The 17,238-nt window shown below is 41.5% G+C and overlaps 1 protein-coding gene across 2 annotated transcripts in view; it reads right to left on the bottom strand.

Moving 5' to 3' along the window:
- LOC110469882 (BEN domain-containing protein 5) overlaps nucleotides 1-17,238 on the bottom strand; it is an 876,525-nt gene that overhangs the window by 86,746 nt on the left and 772,541 nt on the right. For both annotated transcript variants that reach the window (XM_077785357.1, XM_021529103.3), the window contains exon 10: nucleotides 6,133-6,285. In XM_077785357.1, the coding sequence (XP_077641483.1) occupies nucleotides 6,133-6,285 (153 nt within the window). The remainder of the gene's footprint in view (nucleotides 1-6,132; nucleotides 6,286-17,238) is intronic.

The raw sequence follows: 17,238 nt of genomic DNA, 5'->3' as shown, positions 1-17,238 counted from the left end.
TTTTCACGCTTCAGGATTTCACCTGCAAGAAGTGCAATAGCTGCACTTTTTACTGCTCATTAATATCTGTGCTGTACAGCTCCAGGACTGATGGAGGTCTCTGCACCTTGAACCAGCACCAGTGTGGGGATTTGGCCTGCATTTCCCATTCCCCAGAACCCTTCCCCACGTGCACCATAACTGGTTGTACTCCCAGCTCCCACATCCCCTGGTGCTACAGCTCTGAAGCTGTTTCTTGAGATTGCTGGCTTTAGCACAGCAGCTAACATGACTGGAATCCAAATCAAACCAGCAGCTCTCCTGAGGGACAGCTCCTTAAACAACACCTGCAGCCAAACAAAGCAGGGTAGAGATGGCCTGAGACCTTCACAGAGCCAGGTAAGGGTTTCCCTACAGAGCTGGGCAGCCCAGCACAGCCCACCTGGAAAGAATAAGAGGAGAAGGCAGATTCCACCCCATCCTCAAAGCAAACCTCAGAGTCCCTTGTAACTGGATCTGCCATCCTGAACACACACATATATCCCAAAACATCCTTCCTCAGGTCCTCTCAGCTCCTTCTTTAGTGAGTCTGCATCTCCCCATCACCACAAGTTCCCTTAAGCACAAGTGACAAGGTCATCTACTCAAACATTATCCTGTCACCCATTAACCAGAGTTAGGCTGGAACTCCTCTCCCTTTTAAGAGCCCTTATCTTCCTTTTTAAGCTGTGGCCAGTGGTGCACACAAATAAGGGATCTGAAAATGTGTCAGGTTAATAATGAAGGAAAGGCCTGCTTTCTCTCCCTGTTTTTTTTTTTGTTTTTTTTTTTTTTTTTTTTTTTTTTACTAGCAGCAGCCTCTGCTTCTCAGAGCACCTCCTCCCCCAAAGATGCCAATGGTGGCATTTTTTAGTCTAAGCTTTACAGAATAACCACACTGTTTAGAAAATAACTCAGGTCTCTGGAGTTCTCACTTTCTCCATTTGTCAGTAGAAAACGAGACATTTCCTCAAAATATACAATAAAATAGCCTCTAGCAATAGCCTGCAATGTTTCTCTTTACAATACTTTTATGAGCATGAGCGTGGTCTCCTGGGAGTGCTTTCATAATCATTTATACAAATGACAGAAAACTAGGACAATGAGAAGCAAAAAGGAAAATACAGCCATCATGCACCCAGTTGCTTTGAATAGTTTGCAGAAAAAATGGTTTTCTCTGTGGCAAAGAGTTCTCCTCACTTGCAGGCCTAAATCAGGAGATCACAACCTTCCTAATGTGGGACAGAAAGCTGCTCCCAGAGCAATTCAGTGCTCACACTCCTTCTTGGCTCTCTTACTACTCCAGAACAGTTCTCTGAGCCAGAGGTGTATTCTACACACATTAAAATATAATGTGGTTAGAAAGGTAATACCCAAAAAGATATCCTGCCAGGGGAACAGGTGTCCAGTTCTTAACTCCCTTCCTGTCCTTCCTTCCCAGCACAGTTTGTCCCATCTGAGGGAACTTGCATGAGAGAGAACCTGCAGCATCTCCTTTCATTGCTGCTGCTCTGGGAGGATGTCACCTGCTCCCAGAGGGTTGATATTAGGTAAGAGTAATATTGCTCTTTGAAAATAAACCATAAAATTGCTATAAAAACTTGTTTCTTCTGTGTACATTCTAAATTTCTACCTGTGTGGGGATGGAGAAGGAGCTGTCTACTCCTATCTGCACAAACAACAAGGCAAGAATGTACTGAAAGAAAATCCATTTATTCCAACACTTCCCCCCTCTCCTTTTCTTTTCAATACAAATTCAATCCTCTGTATACAAGGAGGGGGAATTGGTACAGCACAACATAATGGAAGAGTTTCATTTCACTGAGAGGCTCCAAAAGACAGAGTCCTTGGGAGACCAAAGCCTGTAACAAGAGAAGGACAGACTTCACAGTCTGTTCCCTGTGCCACCAGAAAAACATTTCCTGTCTTGACTCACCCAGCCTCCAGAATAAATAAATAAATAAATAAATAAATAAATAAATAAATAAATAAATTTATGGAGCAACACGTCCAAGAAGCAGCAAGCAGAAATGCATCCCAGAGGGGTGCTAAAGTATATAATAGCTGTATTTGTCTTCCTGTATATACCTTGGTACAAGACTACAAAAAAGGAGGCAGGATAATTTGTTGTGCTCAGGTTTTAAGAGATTTCTGAGTAGATCTGTTAAGCTTGCATGATGTTAACAAAACCTACCTGAACACAGGAAGCTTTTACCTTTCTGGGATAAGAGTCTTTTTTTACAAAAACAGCAGAGAGGCACTTAGGAAGTGGTGATGCAAGCGAGTATGGATTTTACTTCAGGATAAATTCCAGGCAACTTTTCTACTGCTTCCCCTTCCTTGTCCAGCCATGTACAAGCTGGGTTTTTTGTTATTTCAGAACAGATTATAGGGATTTGATCATTCAGTGTTCATATTACTGCCTCAAGCACTTGCACCACCAGTGCCTTCAGAGCCAGGGTAAATCATACCAGCCCAGAGAGGCTGCCAAAGGTAGAATGGAACAGGTTTGCTGGAACAAACACATCTTCCTAAGAAAGCTTGGATGGGGGGATGTTGTGAAAATGAGAACAGCAGATCTAGAGTTTGTGGATCAAAGAAAGGCAGCAAAGAAGACATAAAGAGATTAAAATATTTTTCTTCATTGCTCTGTGTTTGATATCCAAACTACAAACAAACAACTGAACAAAACACCACCACAAAAAGTACCAGTGCAAATTGTTCTATATCTGCCTCTTCTCATATTGCTGGCACAATGATAGTCCCTAAAATATGTTTTAGGTCACAGTGTTATGGCATTGGAGTCAACAACATGCTTCCCTAAAGGAAACTGGGTGGGTTGCTGTCTAGAGACTTCACTCTTGAGTGTGAGCATGACATAAGATAGGGAACTGCTGACAAATAAACAAGACTAGCACTTGGGACATCCAAGTTTGATTCTCAAATTTCTTCAAGCAAATAATTTCTCACCCACTTGCTATCTCTTTCTCAGCATGATTGGAAGCTTTTAGGGTTGTGGAGTTCCTCAGCAGTTACCCAGCATAATGGGACCCCAAGTATATTATTAGGGTCTTTGGCTAACCATGGCACACAAAGGCCAAACAGTGTTTCTAAGGAAAGTTCTCTGCTGAGAGGCTGAATACAAGAAAATTGAATGAAAACTCAAAGGTATCCCAAGTGCCACCAGTTCACAGTCTAAAGAAAAAAAAAAAGAAGCCAAACTGACTGGATCTGGCCAAGTACCTCTGGCTGGTCTTTATCCTTTAACTGAAAAGAAAAGCAATCTTTGCAAAGTGATAAAGCCACCCAAGAATGGCTGCAGTTGTTTCTTTTAAACGAACCAGAGAGAACAGATGGTCTCCTCTCATACTGCCACAAAGGTCAAAATTAGCCACCTCTAAGACTAGCAGGTTCTTGAAATGCTCAAATGCTTGTGTCTGGTCCTTATGACTAATCCACTCTTCCAAACAAGAAAGGTCAAATGAAGAACATCCCTACAAAAACTGCAACTATTCCAAGCCATGGCTGATGTGTAATGCACTCAGACATGGTGTCAACAGCTGCTCCTAAAATGCAATAAGTCAGCCTTTCAAAAGAGTATGTCAGCTTTCACTGTTAGAGCTTTCATATGGATTGCATTTACTCCCCAGTGTTTAAAAACATAATTTTTAAGCATAGAAAATATAAAATGTTTTCCTTACACATTTTGTCCCTTTCACCCAGGCAGCTGCCAAAGAATGTCTCATGTATTTATCTGGTAGCAAAACATCCTAGCCCTTCTTTCACTTTCCTTTTCACATGCTGACAGCTAAACCAAAGTCAGGCCTGTGCTTTCTGAAGTCAGGTACAAATGAGGAATTTCTGATCCCTTTCATAACTTATGCCTCTGAACCACAGTCAGCCTTCCAGAGAGCTGTGGGGTCGCAAGTTTTGCCCAACAGACAGGGCACGGAGACACTGGGTGACTCTCCTTTGGTCCTGTAACAGGCATGTGGGTACAAATCCCCTAACCATCCCCTACTCTAATCACCAATCTCCCTTGGATACTGCCATTTCAATAAAAAGGCCTATTGGAAATGACAGGTGAAGAAAGCAGCCCAGGCATGAAATGCACTCTAAAGTATATTAATAGAAGGTTGCCAGACAAAACGGCACAAGGCATTTGATCGCATCATCTCAGGCTTGTTGTTCATGCCCCTTTGCATCTGGCTGCGTGATTCCTGCCAGATTCTTGGCTGGAGGAGCAGAGGAGGATTTGCCTGACTTCCCTAACCCGTGCCGGGCTCAGCTGCAATCATGCAGAGCACTGAAAGAAATCCCTTTGAGTTGGGATTCATTCCGAACATGTAAAACCCAAATGACTGCTTCTCCAAAGTGAATCCCATTTCACAGCAAGTAGGTTATTAGTGTGGAACTCCATACAAGTAGCCTGCATTCAAAAGCCCTCTGCATTATTAATAGAAGATGAGCTTTTGACATCAAAGGAGAACCATTATGTATGCTAAACGGTGGCAAAAATTGTACCCGCACTTCAAACCTTTTCAGCGCTTTGTCCCTTGTAAATCAATCAAGGTTGACAGATGCTTTAAGGAGAGTAATCTTTTCAATGATACTGTCAATGGATAACATAATGGAACATTGTCTCTGTGCTGTGTGAAGACATGGAGCTAGTCAATTATGGACAACACTTCATGCAGCCGCCAGTTTTCACTTGAAGTGCTGCTGCTGAAGTATTATAATCCCAACAAATGGCCGCAGCAGCATACAATGTAAATGAGACCTCCTGAAGCTTTGGAAAATTCATTAGTAACAACAGTGGTCCATTCCCACACTTTCAAACACCAGCCTGGTAATGTTAACGATGCACTTCCCCCCTTCCCTTTGAGCAAGCAGCAGGGCATATTTACATACACTATTTTAAGTCCTCAGCACATTCCGCCCCCCCCAATTTTGGATTCCCTTCCTCTCTTCACCTGATTCTTCCAACGAGTCACATAACCCACATGTCTGGAGGCTAGAAACAAGAAAACAGACCTTCCTACTTGGGGACACGTTGTCATTTCACACATGTCAGACAACACTTTGTGGCTGTCCCTTTTTCCAACACTTCTGTCTGCTCATCTGCCCTGGGAAGAATGGCCTGGATGGATGGCAGGGGCAAAGCTTCCAGCCTCAAGAGACCAGTGGGATGTCATGGGGAAGTTGAATGCACCCAGTGCCAGCAGCACCTAGGTAGAACTCTGCTCAAGAGTCAAAAGGGAGACTGTGCTGTTTATTTAGTTATTGTCTTCTATTTCCTACGTGATTTTCTCAAAGATTTTCCCTTTGTCAACCAAGGCTTGTGCTAAGAGGAACACTTAATCTCCCGCAGCAGCAGAGAGAAATCCCACACTTGAGCACAGAATCTCTAAACTCCTGTCAATTGCAGGTTTTCATTGCTGTTATCTGTGAATGCCCCTTACCCCTAATGTGTTTTAGAAACAACCAGGTACAGACCAGAAACTCAGTCACTGAGGTCTCCTTGGGTAAGAACAAGCTGTTCCTTGAACCCAACTTCCCCTTTCCCACTCTCCAAGCTGTAAGTATTGGACAATTGAAAATCCTCTTGCAGAAGAGTTTTCTATGGTAATATCAAAGAATTTCAAAATTATACATTCCCTTTGCCACAATTTTCAACAGATGTTATCATATTTTGTTTCAATCTGATTAATTTTACTTCTATTTGCTAGCATATTATTATTTAGAATATGCAATTAAAATATTTGACAAATTAATATAATATTGTTCAAATTTATTGGAACAATAAAGTTGATCCAGTTGATCAAAAGATCTGAGAAAAACAGGATGTGCCAGTAATTCAGAACCAAAGGTTATTAAACAGCAGATGAAAAACCTGCTTTTGTTCATGTGTCTGATGACATATATAAGATCACAACTTACCACTGCTGGATAAGGCAAGGATAAGAAGGAAGATGGTAGCTAATAATAAATTTTTTAAGTAGGTTTTCATTCATACTGAAATAAAATTCACTCAATCAAATAAAGCCAGAGATTTCTCATAAAGAAAAGAAAAGAGAAAAACTAGGAAAATATAATTAAGAAAAACTGACTTACATAAGAGAAGTCTTCAGCATTCTGACAGAGTAGCTTGGGAAAAACAGCCTGTCGCTGAAATCTTTCCTCATCTTCAAAGATGTTCCCATACATGAAGCCATTCATCATGGTGGAGTGGGCATGGATGTCGATATAGAACTCCAGGTTAATCTTCTGTTGAGGGAAAACAACAACAACAAAACATTCAGCACGAGATAAATCATAACTGAGTTATGCAGGTGAAGCCTCCCATAAATCCAGTCCTGCCATTCTTGAACCCATCCATGGTGCCAGCATCAGGGAGCCACGCTGAAGATCTCACTGTGATGCACACAACCATTCCTGCCTCCCTGTGGGAGCATGTGAAATGCAACAAAGGACCATGACAGACATTTCTTTACCTTTTATTGAGAATATTGGAACATTTTGCACAGGACACTGTGCAAAATAGAGCCAAACCATCCTTCATTGTGATACAGGGCTTACTGCCAGTGATAAAAATATGCACCTTCCAGTTCTAGAGCATGATTATTTGGGCATAGCTTTGCCATCTCTGTACAGTTCTGCATTGAATTATGCAGATGTTCCTTTCTGCCAGGTGAAACAGGCTCAAAACTGTGTAAAAAAGACTCCAGTATTTCCTGTGCAGTTTATTTCTGTGTATAAGGAGAAATACTGCAAATATTTTGTCTTCCTCCTCTTTCCAGCAGTAACTCAACAGAACAACCCTCCAAAGCAAGTGCCTGGAATACCTCTCTGCTTGTAGCTCCCTACAAGGATTCTGCACCAACTCTTGCTTTAAAAGAAGACAGCAAGAACCCCTAGCATAGAAATTCCTGCTCTGCCCATACCCTTCCCATGGCATCAGTGGGAAAGAGGGGATGTTCACCTGGATCCCTACACACAGTGCCACCAACAGCACTGTCCAGCACTAAAGAGGGATACCACAGCAGATGCCACTGAATTACCCAATTTCCCCAAACTCTTACAACTTCTGGCCCTGAACAAACGATGTGACAAGCCCATCCCTGTCCCCTGGCCAGCACGGGGCCATTGGGGCTGTCCTGGTGCCCAGAGCTCAGATGTTCCTATCCCAAGAGAAGGCTGGAGAAGAGCTCTGTTGGCAGCACGATGCTCGTGGTGCTTCTCCCTGTACTGAAGCAGAGCAGGAGCTCTGCAGCCCCAAGCATCTCCTGCACACAAAGCTTGCTGGGCTGCTGGGGAACACTGAGCTATGGGACAATGCAGGGTGACAGGAAGACAGGCTGGGTCGTGCAGCTCATGTGACAGCAGCCTCAGCTCTTCTAGAGCCTCTGATGGGGGGAGAACATCATTTGGTATGTGACACTAATGTAATAGAGATTTACTTTCCCCTGGCAGAAAACCAGTGTACAATACACAGCGACTGCTGACTTTAATTAAACAGCCTAGAGAAAGTAATAATGTATCTTATTAAGCCTCTGCTATGTTAAAATGTTAGCTAATGCAATATCAATATCTGACCATGCTTCATAGGAAAGGGAACATTTGATTGTGTTTGACTCTAATACAATGAATTGTTTGCTCCTGCCAAAACATTCTGCTGTGCTAGAGAGGACCAGCCCTGCAATAAAGCACACATCTGCTATTTGGAGATACAGCACTGAGGAGAAAGATTAGCATTGACAGGCTGAAACACCACACAGGATTTTCTTCCTCTCCAAGCATACAGAAATTAAAAACCAAGATTAAGTAATACTATTTTCATGAGATAATTTCCCCATCACAAACAGAATTTGATGAGATCAGATGCACACTGGCATATCACCATAAAACAGAACATGTTGTAGAGTCTCAAAACAGTGATTTGATGAAGTGAGCAGATAATCTAGTTAAACTGGGTATTTGTAAAGCATGAATGTCCTTCACACAGAAGTCAGTGACCTAAGTCATACTTATTTTAGAACAACCAGACAGAATTCTTTATAGGAAATAGTTACTAACATAAAATAATCGAGAAGCACAGTGAGATATATAACAATGGACTAGAATAATTTGTGACTTAAGACAAATAAAATTGCTGGTGCAACCTGCAGGATTTGTGGTATGTCATGGTGTACTTATTTATTCATGGTTTTCAAGTTATTTCCAAAAGAAGGTGGCCACAAACAGATGCAGAGGCACAGATTACTAAGATAATTTTCCACAGGCTATCCAGCAAGAAATTCACCTGCAGAACATGAGTGACCTGAGCCTCAGCTTAGTATTCAATTATCAATTTATCCAGTCTAACACAGTGTCACTGGAGTATTTTCTAAACTCTCCTAGGACCTTCACTCAAAAAAATTGTTGGTAGAAGTGTCACAGAGACTATTAGAAAGTCTCCTGGTGTGCTGAAATTTCCTTGAAGATCTTTTCTTGTTCACTAAAACTATTTTCAAATAATCTAGTAGCAATGGTTATTTGTGAGGGAACAGTGTCCTTCACAGATGTCCCCTTCACCTAAAGATTAAGCTTCCAGATCCCTTATTTGGAAGCTGTGGCATTAATCAGGTAGCTCATCACCCAAACAAGTGTTAAAAAACATTTTTCAAGTCATCCATTTCAAGATAATTAAAACATAATTTCTTAAATTAGCCCACAATGACTATTAATCTGGAGTTTTTTTCTGGTCTTTGTTCCTTAGCCTCCAAATGAACGCATAAAAATCTCTATTTCACACATTCCTGTGCACTAAATTTAGTCCAAACTTGTAACTGTCCATCCTATTCAGCATGTTTTTAAACATTGCTAGAGTAATTGCTAGTTAGATGTACCACTTCCAGACACTGCTGTGTGTAAGCAGAAAAGCATTTCAGTGTTTCACATTTCTCCTCCTCACATTCATTACTTTATCAAAGGGAAACATGTTCAGCATTCTCCATTACAGAACAAAATAATTCAGTGTATTGTTGATATAACACATGAGTTCCTAATGGAAAAAGTCCTCTTATTCCCAGACACAAAGTTATTGTGGCCTTAAAATGGACAATTATAGCTCAGTCACTGGGACATTAAAAGTTTGCCACCACGTGCCTCAAGTGGTAGACCAAGCAGCAGAGAATGTGTTGGCACTCAAGCTTCACAAGAATTATGCTATGGTCCCAAACAATTATCATATTTCTGCTTCCTCTTCAGATTCATAGGTGCTTTACATGTAGGAACTGCTTCCCCCACTGCCATACAACAAATTGAAGCAGGGGAATAAAGTTTTATATTTCAGTTGAAGCACTCTGGAAGATTTTGACATAATTAACTAATCTCCAGCAATTCAGGTCAGATCACAGAATTAACATTTTATGAAATATATTATGTCACCTACTGATGGCAATTTCAGCAAAGTCAGCAGAGAGGTGACCTCCTGAAATTGTTGCTCTTGGAGATAGGAGAACTTTAGTGGGAGAATTAAGTAAATAAACATACGTTTGCATTTACATGAGCACAGCAAACACACTTAACCCACTGCTATCTGCTGTCATGCCCCAAGGGTATCTGCCAGTATCTACACACCACAACCCACCCCCACCAGGGCTTCTCTTGCTGCAGCACCTGCAAGTGAGAGAGGGAATAAATTTAGATGTGGTTCAAAGTCTCATAGTCACATTTTCTGTAGCCTTTATGCAGAAAATAATGAATAACTAGACTCCAATGGCTCTGGATACCACAGCTGCCTTCTGAAAGACTTACCAGCTACATCCTACAATATGATATTAAACTCATCATTTTCTGCTTTAGAGGTAGAATGCAAAATGATTCAGATGCCTTATAAAAGTCATCATGCAATTTAATTCTCTCAAGTGTCTTTTCTTTGTGCTTACAAGCAGTGGCAGAGTTTTCCTCTCTCACAGTTTCTTAAGTAAAGCTGTAATTACCTGGATGACCCAGGTTACAGAGCTCCAGAAAACAAAGGCAGACTTGGTCTTTCTTTTCTGAGTCTCAAAACAGAAATCACTTACTAGACTGACACAGACAATGATTGAACCCCACTTCTTTGGAAAGAAAAGATTCTCTCCCTTGAAAAGAATGGCTTTTTTCTCTTCTTACCACTTACCATATAAACCTAGCATAAATAAACAAGCAAATGAATTTCTGCTCTAAAGTTCATTTGAATCCCTATTGTTGTGACATGCATTTTCCTACTGAGTTAGTCTGAAGTTTCTGTCAGCTTGAGAAATGGATATATATACATATAAAATTCATACATATAAATTAGGGGGTGGTGAAAATGAAAGAAATAATGAATTAAGAAAAAAAAAACTCGCATTGTCAAGAGAGGAAATAGTTAAAGTATTACAAAAGTTGGTTCATGATGGCACAGAAAGTTTTGAGAAAATATATTCTCATTTGCCTGCACTTTTATTTCCTTCACTGAATGCCTTTTGGAAGGTCAGTAATTAAAGAGTGAAAGGAAAGAAGTATGTTAATAGCTAGTGCTGATGTGACCACACTTAGACTTTGAACAGTGCAATTATGACTCTTAAGAAAACAGAGATTTAATAAATAAATAAATAGAAGTCAGTAAATGCTGTAATAAAAGGATAAATGTGCATTGAGCCCAGAACATGAGCCACTAGAGAGACAAGTGATGCAGGAAGAAGCCAGCTCTGTCCACCAGCTGTCACTTCAATATGGATTTTATTAATTCTTGGGCATAGCAAGTGGTTTAGAGAGAGAGGCATCCAAAAGCCTTCTACACTCCAATATTTCATATAGGGGATGGGGTAAACTCCTTGCAATGTTTTACACAAGCTACTAAACATGGGCTGTCATTTGTTGCAAGGAAGGGAACAGCCTCCAGGCAGAGTTTGTGCTCTTGCTGCTAAACCACTGCTTGGAGTAAATGGACATTCAACAGCTGGCTCAGCAGATGGAGTTTGCCCCTTTTCGTTCAGAAGACATTCAGAAATTCCCAGAAGAATGGCTCCTTTGATGCTTCCTCAGGTATCTCTCTGAATAAAAATTCCTCAAAGAATCTCAAAAGAAAATTTTGCATGTGTTTCTAAGACATCCCTTTTGACATAAACACATTGCTACCTCAGGATTAGTTATTTTGGCAACACTTGCAGTGGTGACACCAGAAAACACAGGAGCACAAAGTTCTCCTAAGGAAAATGAAGGAAAACTGAGCATTCAGCATCACATGGCCAGCAGTCCACATTCAGCTACAAAGCACCACTCCTTCCCCCTTCAGCACGATTGAATTGTGCCTGGTGCTTTGAATTGCTCTTTGGAGATGTGTGACACTTGTCTCCTTCTGGCTTCCCAAGGGAACATGAGGTGGGATTCAAACTGTCTGGATATGGTACACACATTTTTCAAGCTTGAAATGCCTGCATTTGAATGCCTGGTAAGATGAATTTTAACCAAATGAATCTTCTTAGCTCTACCTTCTCCCCATATTTCCCCTGCCACCCTAAAAAAACATTAATTCATTCCGCATTTTCCTCTGCTATCCTTTATATAACCTTTGACAAGTCAGTCCTACAGAATCAACCCCAGTTTTTTTCAGACAATGCAAACCACACCTTATTAGAGGCACTATTTCAGATTTATGCCACTCCCCTTTTGTAACCATAGGGACAACATCTTTCTCCTTCCATTCATCATCTCACAGACCACCTGCTCATTCACCTCTGTAAACACCATGGCAACAAAGCATTTATTTACACAAGAAATTAATAGTAGGAAAGGGAGTTACTATTTTTAAAAAAACCTTAAGCAAAAAAAGGTTTCCTCATCTTGCTTCCAGAGAAAAGAACATGCCAGTTTAGAACCACTCTTGTTCTTGCAGATATGAAGCACAAAAGACAATTTTGCTTTTTCTGTAGGCACCTTTACAGTCTGACAATGTCTTTTAAGTGTCCCTTGCCATCACTGACGTTGACCTTTCAGCAACTCTTCATAACACTTCAAGCATTTTTTTTCAGAACATTTCAATGGTATTCCAGGAGCTGTTGTCTCTCAGAATGAACCATTCCAACCCAATTGCTATTCAAATGTAACTATTTACCAACTCTGTTTCATGGCAAATAATAATAAATAATGATACCTCTTAATAGCAGGAGTAACGTGGCATGACTCCCTAGAGCCTCAGAGTGGATGGAGAAGAGACCTCTGTCTGTGGGTCAGCAAGAGGATGGAAGCCCAGCAGTACTGCTTTCCTGCCTGCCTTAAAAAGCAAGGGATGCTTTTTCCCACAGAAGAACAGGAACTTGGACCCTACTCTGGTGTGCCCATCAGTCACCCCAAAAGGAGCTGAACTCGGAGTCCTGGCCTCAGAGTGGGAGGTCAGCAACATGCATATTCTGATCCTGGCTTGTTATCTGCTCGCTTCTCTCACCTGCCAGGGCAGATAACAACACCTCCTGAGGATTAGCTGACGTTTGGAAAGCACTTTGAAGATATAAAGCACCACAGTGCAAGTGAAGTGTTAATTCATCTGCCGGGCTGATTCGCGCGACCCCTCTGCAGAGACGTCCAGTTAATGTCAGCTCTGGCAGGTTTTGCATCCAGGCACCTGTTCACCAGCCCCTGGACTGAAGCCAGCAATTCACACAGGACACAGAAGAGCTGTCAGATGGCAGCAACATTTGGTCATGACAGGCCTGAATTGGATTTGAAAGGGTGACCTGGAGGTGAAAGGCTCTATCAAGAAGCCACTTCTGTCCAAATTCATATTAAATTAGAGAGGTTCCAAAGAGACAATGTTAAGACCCAGATCAAGTTTAGGCAAGACTTTTGGCTCAGCTGCATGGACAATTCTTGTATAATTTTTACTCTAAATGATTATGACCAGAAAATATACTCATATGGATTTAGGGTCTGACCTCAAGCCAAAACTAGAAGTGTGAGTCTGAAGAAGGACAGTCCTTGTTCTGTCTCCTCCCTCTGTCCCTCATAAGAAGCAAATGTGCACATACACTCAGCACCATTGTTTTTTGACCTTCACAATTTCTGATATCTTTTCCTTGCCTGAATTATTAGAAAAAACTGCAGTGGGGCTGAACAGCATCTTGGGGCATTACTCATCCCAAGCTTTGCTGGTTTTAGTGGTCTCTGCCCATCTCTACCCACTTGGGTGCCACCAGCAGATGACCCACAGAACAAGCTTTAGAAATCCTCCCTTGCTCACTCCACTGCTGCTGAACAGCATTGGCTCTACAGAAAGAGGGCTCTTCAGAAAAGACAAGTGGCAAAAGAATCAAGGGCTTTTTAGAAGAGGGAAGAAATCCTACTATAAAAGAGAATAAAAGAAAGAATAAAATAAAGAAATCAAGAGGGAAAGAGCGAGTAAAGGAAAGGCAGAGAGAAGCTGAGGCAGGAACTGTTACTTATTCTCTTATAATTAAAGCAAGAAAATTAGGTTATGAAACAGAAATACCTAAATGACCATGTTTTCACTGGGTAATTAAATTTAGCTCTGGTCTGGTTGTGAAGGTTCTCTCAGCTGAAATGCTCCCAGTCGCTGTATTGAAGGTTTTAGCATGCCTTGTGCTGTTCCTTAGACAGCCACTTGCTTGCTGTGTGACAATACACAAGTCCTTTAATATCTTCAGGCATCATTAATTGCTTCTTATATGCCTGCAACTATATTAAGGTCAAGAATTCCTGTTCAACTATTCACTTCATAGCAGTATTAATAGCTTTGTGTTTTACCACTAACTTTTAATTATACCTCTGCAGAACCCTCAAACCAAGGAGCACAGACTTTACAAGTACATAAATAAGGCCCAAAGACATTGCCTGCTTCTCCTCTAATTACAAAGGCAAAGAGTGGTAGACTAAAAACAATGGCTAGGAGTTATGGCTCCCTGTCCCCTAATTTCCTAGGAACTCTTGCAGTTGGACAAATTGTGTGTAGGCAAATCAAACTCTTTAACTACCAGTTTCTCTAGTCTCTCAAATAATATATATCATTATTCACTATTTCTTACTAAATAAGTAGCAGCTGGCAGAATATAAAGTCATCAGGCAGAAGACCAAAGGCAAACAAAATGAAGTGTTTTTTAAATTAGCTTATTCTGAAGCACTCAGTGACACCAGATTTTGGCCAAAACACAGGTGAACAGAAAGATCAATTAGATAAATTCAAAGAAAAATTATGTTACTACACTCCAAGCAGTGAATAAAACTCCTTGAACATTAAATCCAAAATTACACATTATCAGGAGCCTTGCTCTCTTAGTCTATCCCTTAGCATCTGCAATAAGATTCTGAGCCAAATAGACCCTGGGTGTGATGCAGCATCACTGTTCTTATTTTCCAATTACTCCTTAATTTATACTACAGAATGAGACTTCTGTAGTTCTTAAAAAGGTAAAGTGTTGATTGGTGGTGAAAAATATGTGTATTTCTACAGTTTAAGCTAAATCTCTAAAATGAGATTAGACAAATTACTCTAAGGTAGATGCTGATCTGTATAAAGCTTTCAGCTCAACAAGCCCTAAAACAATGAGAACTGTAAGCTGGACATCAAAGGTAAAGTTCCATTTTACAGATGTAAAATATTTTAAAAAGGTCCCCGAATTTTCCCACCTATCCAGAAAACCAGATAAATTAGACTTTTTAGAGGACCTGTAAGGGTTGCTTTTATTTTGCACACATCAGCGTGGAGTAAGAAGCAAAAAAACCATACCTGGATGGAAACTGCAAAGCTGCTCAGTCAGGTGGGAGAACAACACCACCTGAGTCATTCAGAGGTTAGGTGGGCCTCTGTTTGCTTGAGAAGACAGGAAGGCTGTGGATGGACATTGTGCACATGCTTTTCCAGGGCACTGACAGCTGAAAGCCAAACCAACTCTTTCTGTTCACCCTCCCAGCACAGCCTGGCCACAGGCAGGAGCTGTCCATGGTCATTAGTTTTGCTCTGTTCCCTTGCAGGTTGAGCTTTTCTTTTTTCCTTCCTTGTGCTCAGGGTGAGCACATCGAGGAAGAGATAAAAGTGAAAGCTGATAAACAGGAACACAACGACACTGAAAGAGATTAGGAACTGTACAGCAGACATAAATGCTGACGGGAGGGATGGCATGCAAATACCAAACAGAATTCACCCTGGTGCTGCCTTGCTGACCCAGGATTCATCCACAATGGGAAGAACAGGTTTTCTTGGCTTTGTCCTACTCAGAGACAGCCCAGCATAACATTTTGTACCAAAATGTGGGATGTTTTCTCTGAGCTTTACATCTAGCAGTATTTATGGTCTGCACAGTGCTATAAAAGCTAAAATGTAATGCACATTTTGGAAGGGTCTGCCATTACAACTGAAAGCACAACATATCATGCCTTTTCCTGGGCATTTTATCAACATCAGTTGTATATGGAACTTTTTTCTCCAAAATTCCTCTACTCCTACTTGGCCAAAAGGTGTCCTGGGCTGCACCAAAAGCAGTGTGGCCAGCAGGCAAGGGAGGTGATTCTTCCCCTGTACCCTGCTCTTGAGACCTCACCTGGAGTGCTCTGTACAGTTCTGGGGCCCCCAACATGAAAATGACACAGAACTGCAGGAGTAAATCCAGGAGAGACCACAAAGATACTCAGAGGGATGGAGTACCTCTCCTGTGAAGCCAGACTGAGAGAGGTGGGATTGCTCAGCCTGGAGAAGGAAAGCCTCCAGGGAGGACTTATAGCACCTTTCAGTACCTCCTTAGGGTGACAAGAAAGCTGGAGAGGGACTTTTGACAAGGATGTGTAGTGCAATGACAAGGGATAATGGCTCAGAGTTAGAGGCCAGGTTTTGATTAGATACTAGGAAAAAATTCTTTACTGTCAGGGTGGTGAGGCCCTGGCACGAGTTGCCCAGAGATGCTGTGGATGCTTCATCCCTGGGAGTGTCCAAGACCAGGCTGGATGGGGCCCTGAGCAACCTGGTCCATGGAAGGTGTCCCTGCCCATGGCAGGGTACAGGAACAAGGTGATTTTTAAGGTTCCTTTCAACCCAAAGCATTCTGTGATTCTGTGGTATTACTGCAGGCAATAATGTCACCTTGTGCTCCTCCTGTCAGACCAAACAGCAGGACAGCTAACTGTGCCTGTAAGTAGAGTCACAACATCTGAAAGACAATGTTTCCCCTGAAAGCACATCCTGGGGACTACTATTTTTTAGTATTTCAAACAGAAAGAATATTCAGTTCTTGCAGAAGATCAGGGGACTCAAGATTCAGCACAGTGCTGTAGAAAATAAGTGACAATCTCAAGACCACCCACCAGGGCATACCTAACAAAGGTATGGTAGGACTCAGAATATTTCCCACCTTAGACAGCAGCAGCTGACCCTTATGATCAGTGGTTGACTTAGAGATTCAGGCAGTTTCTGCATGCTTTTTCATCCTATATTCACATTTATAAGGATGTCTATGTGTAAAAATGCATCTTTAAGTACAAATATTTTGAACTTGTTTTCATACTTCTCTTCTGTATCTATTACAGCTGTCTGTAATGGACAACAAAGCAATTTGCTCTGAACTGTAAATAAATCAGACCAACATTTAATCCTTGCTCTCTTAAATGTTGCATGGTCACTGATGGTTTTCAGGTTGAGCATTATGAACAATATTGTGATTTAACCCTCCCAGGCAGATAAGCCCCACAGAGCCACTCACTCCCTCTGAAGTGGGCTGGAGAAGAGAATCAAGAGGATGAAAGTGAGGAAGCAAGGTTTGCTCTCTTATTCCAACCACAGACCACATAGCAAGGCAGAACCCAACTCCAAGCAACAAAGTCTCACACAAAACTTTGGCAGACAACTCATGGGCAAAGCAAACTTTTGGTGAACTTGCTGTGCTTTTCCATAGTTTCCCTGACAGTTTCCTCCTCTCCACACTCCTACACACCACACTGTGAGTTGCAGAAAGTCCAGAGCTGTACTTTAACTTTGGATTTCTCTGAAGGAAGGAGGTTGCTGCTATCTCTGATGGTTGGAACCTGATCCTGTCATCATTAACTTTCTCAGAGACTCTTCATTTGCTGAATATTGGTCTGTAATAAGAAGCAGGAAGGATAGGCATTTTTATAGCAACTACCTGCCAACAGATTTCAATTCTTTATCCCTTCAAAATCCCACATCTGTCCATGTCTCCAGGCACTAGTGGAAGAAGCTCTGCATTAGTTATT

The sequence above is a fragment of the Lonchura striata genome, chromosome 9 (genome assembly GCF_046129695.1).
Source record: "Lonchura striata isolate bLonStr1 chromosome 9, bLonStr1.mat, whole genome shotgun sequence".
Classification (NCBI taxonomy): Eukaryota; Metazoa; Chordata; class Aves; order Passeriformes; family Estrildidae; genus Lonchura; species Lonchura striata.
Note: the sequence above shows the minus strand (reverse complement) of the source record. Positions and strands in the feature narration are given on the sequence as shown.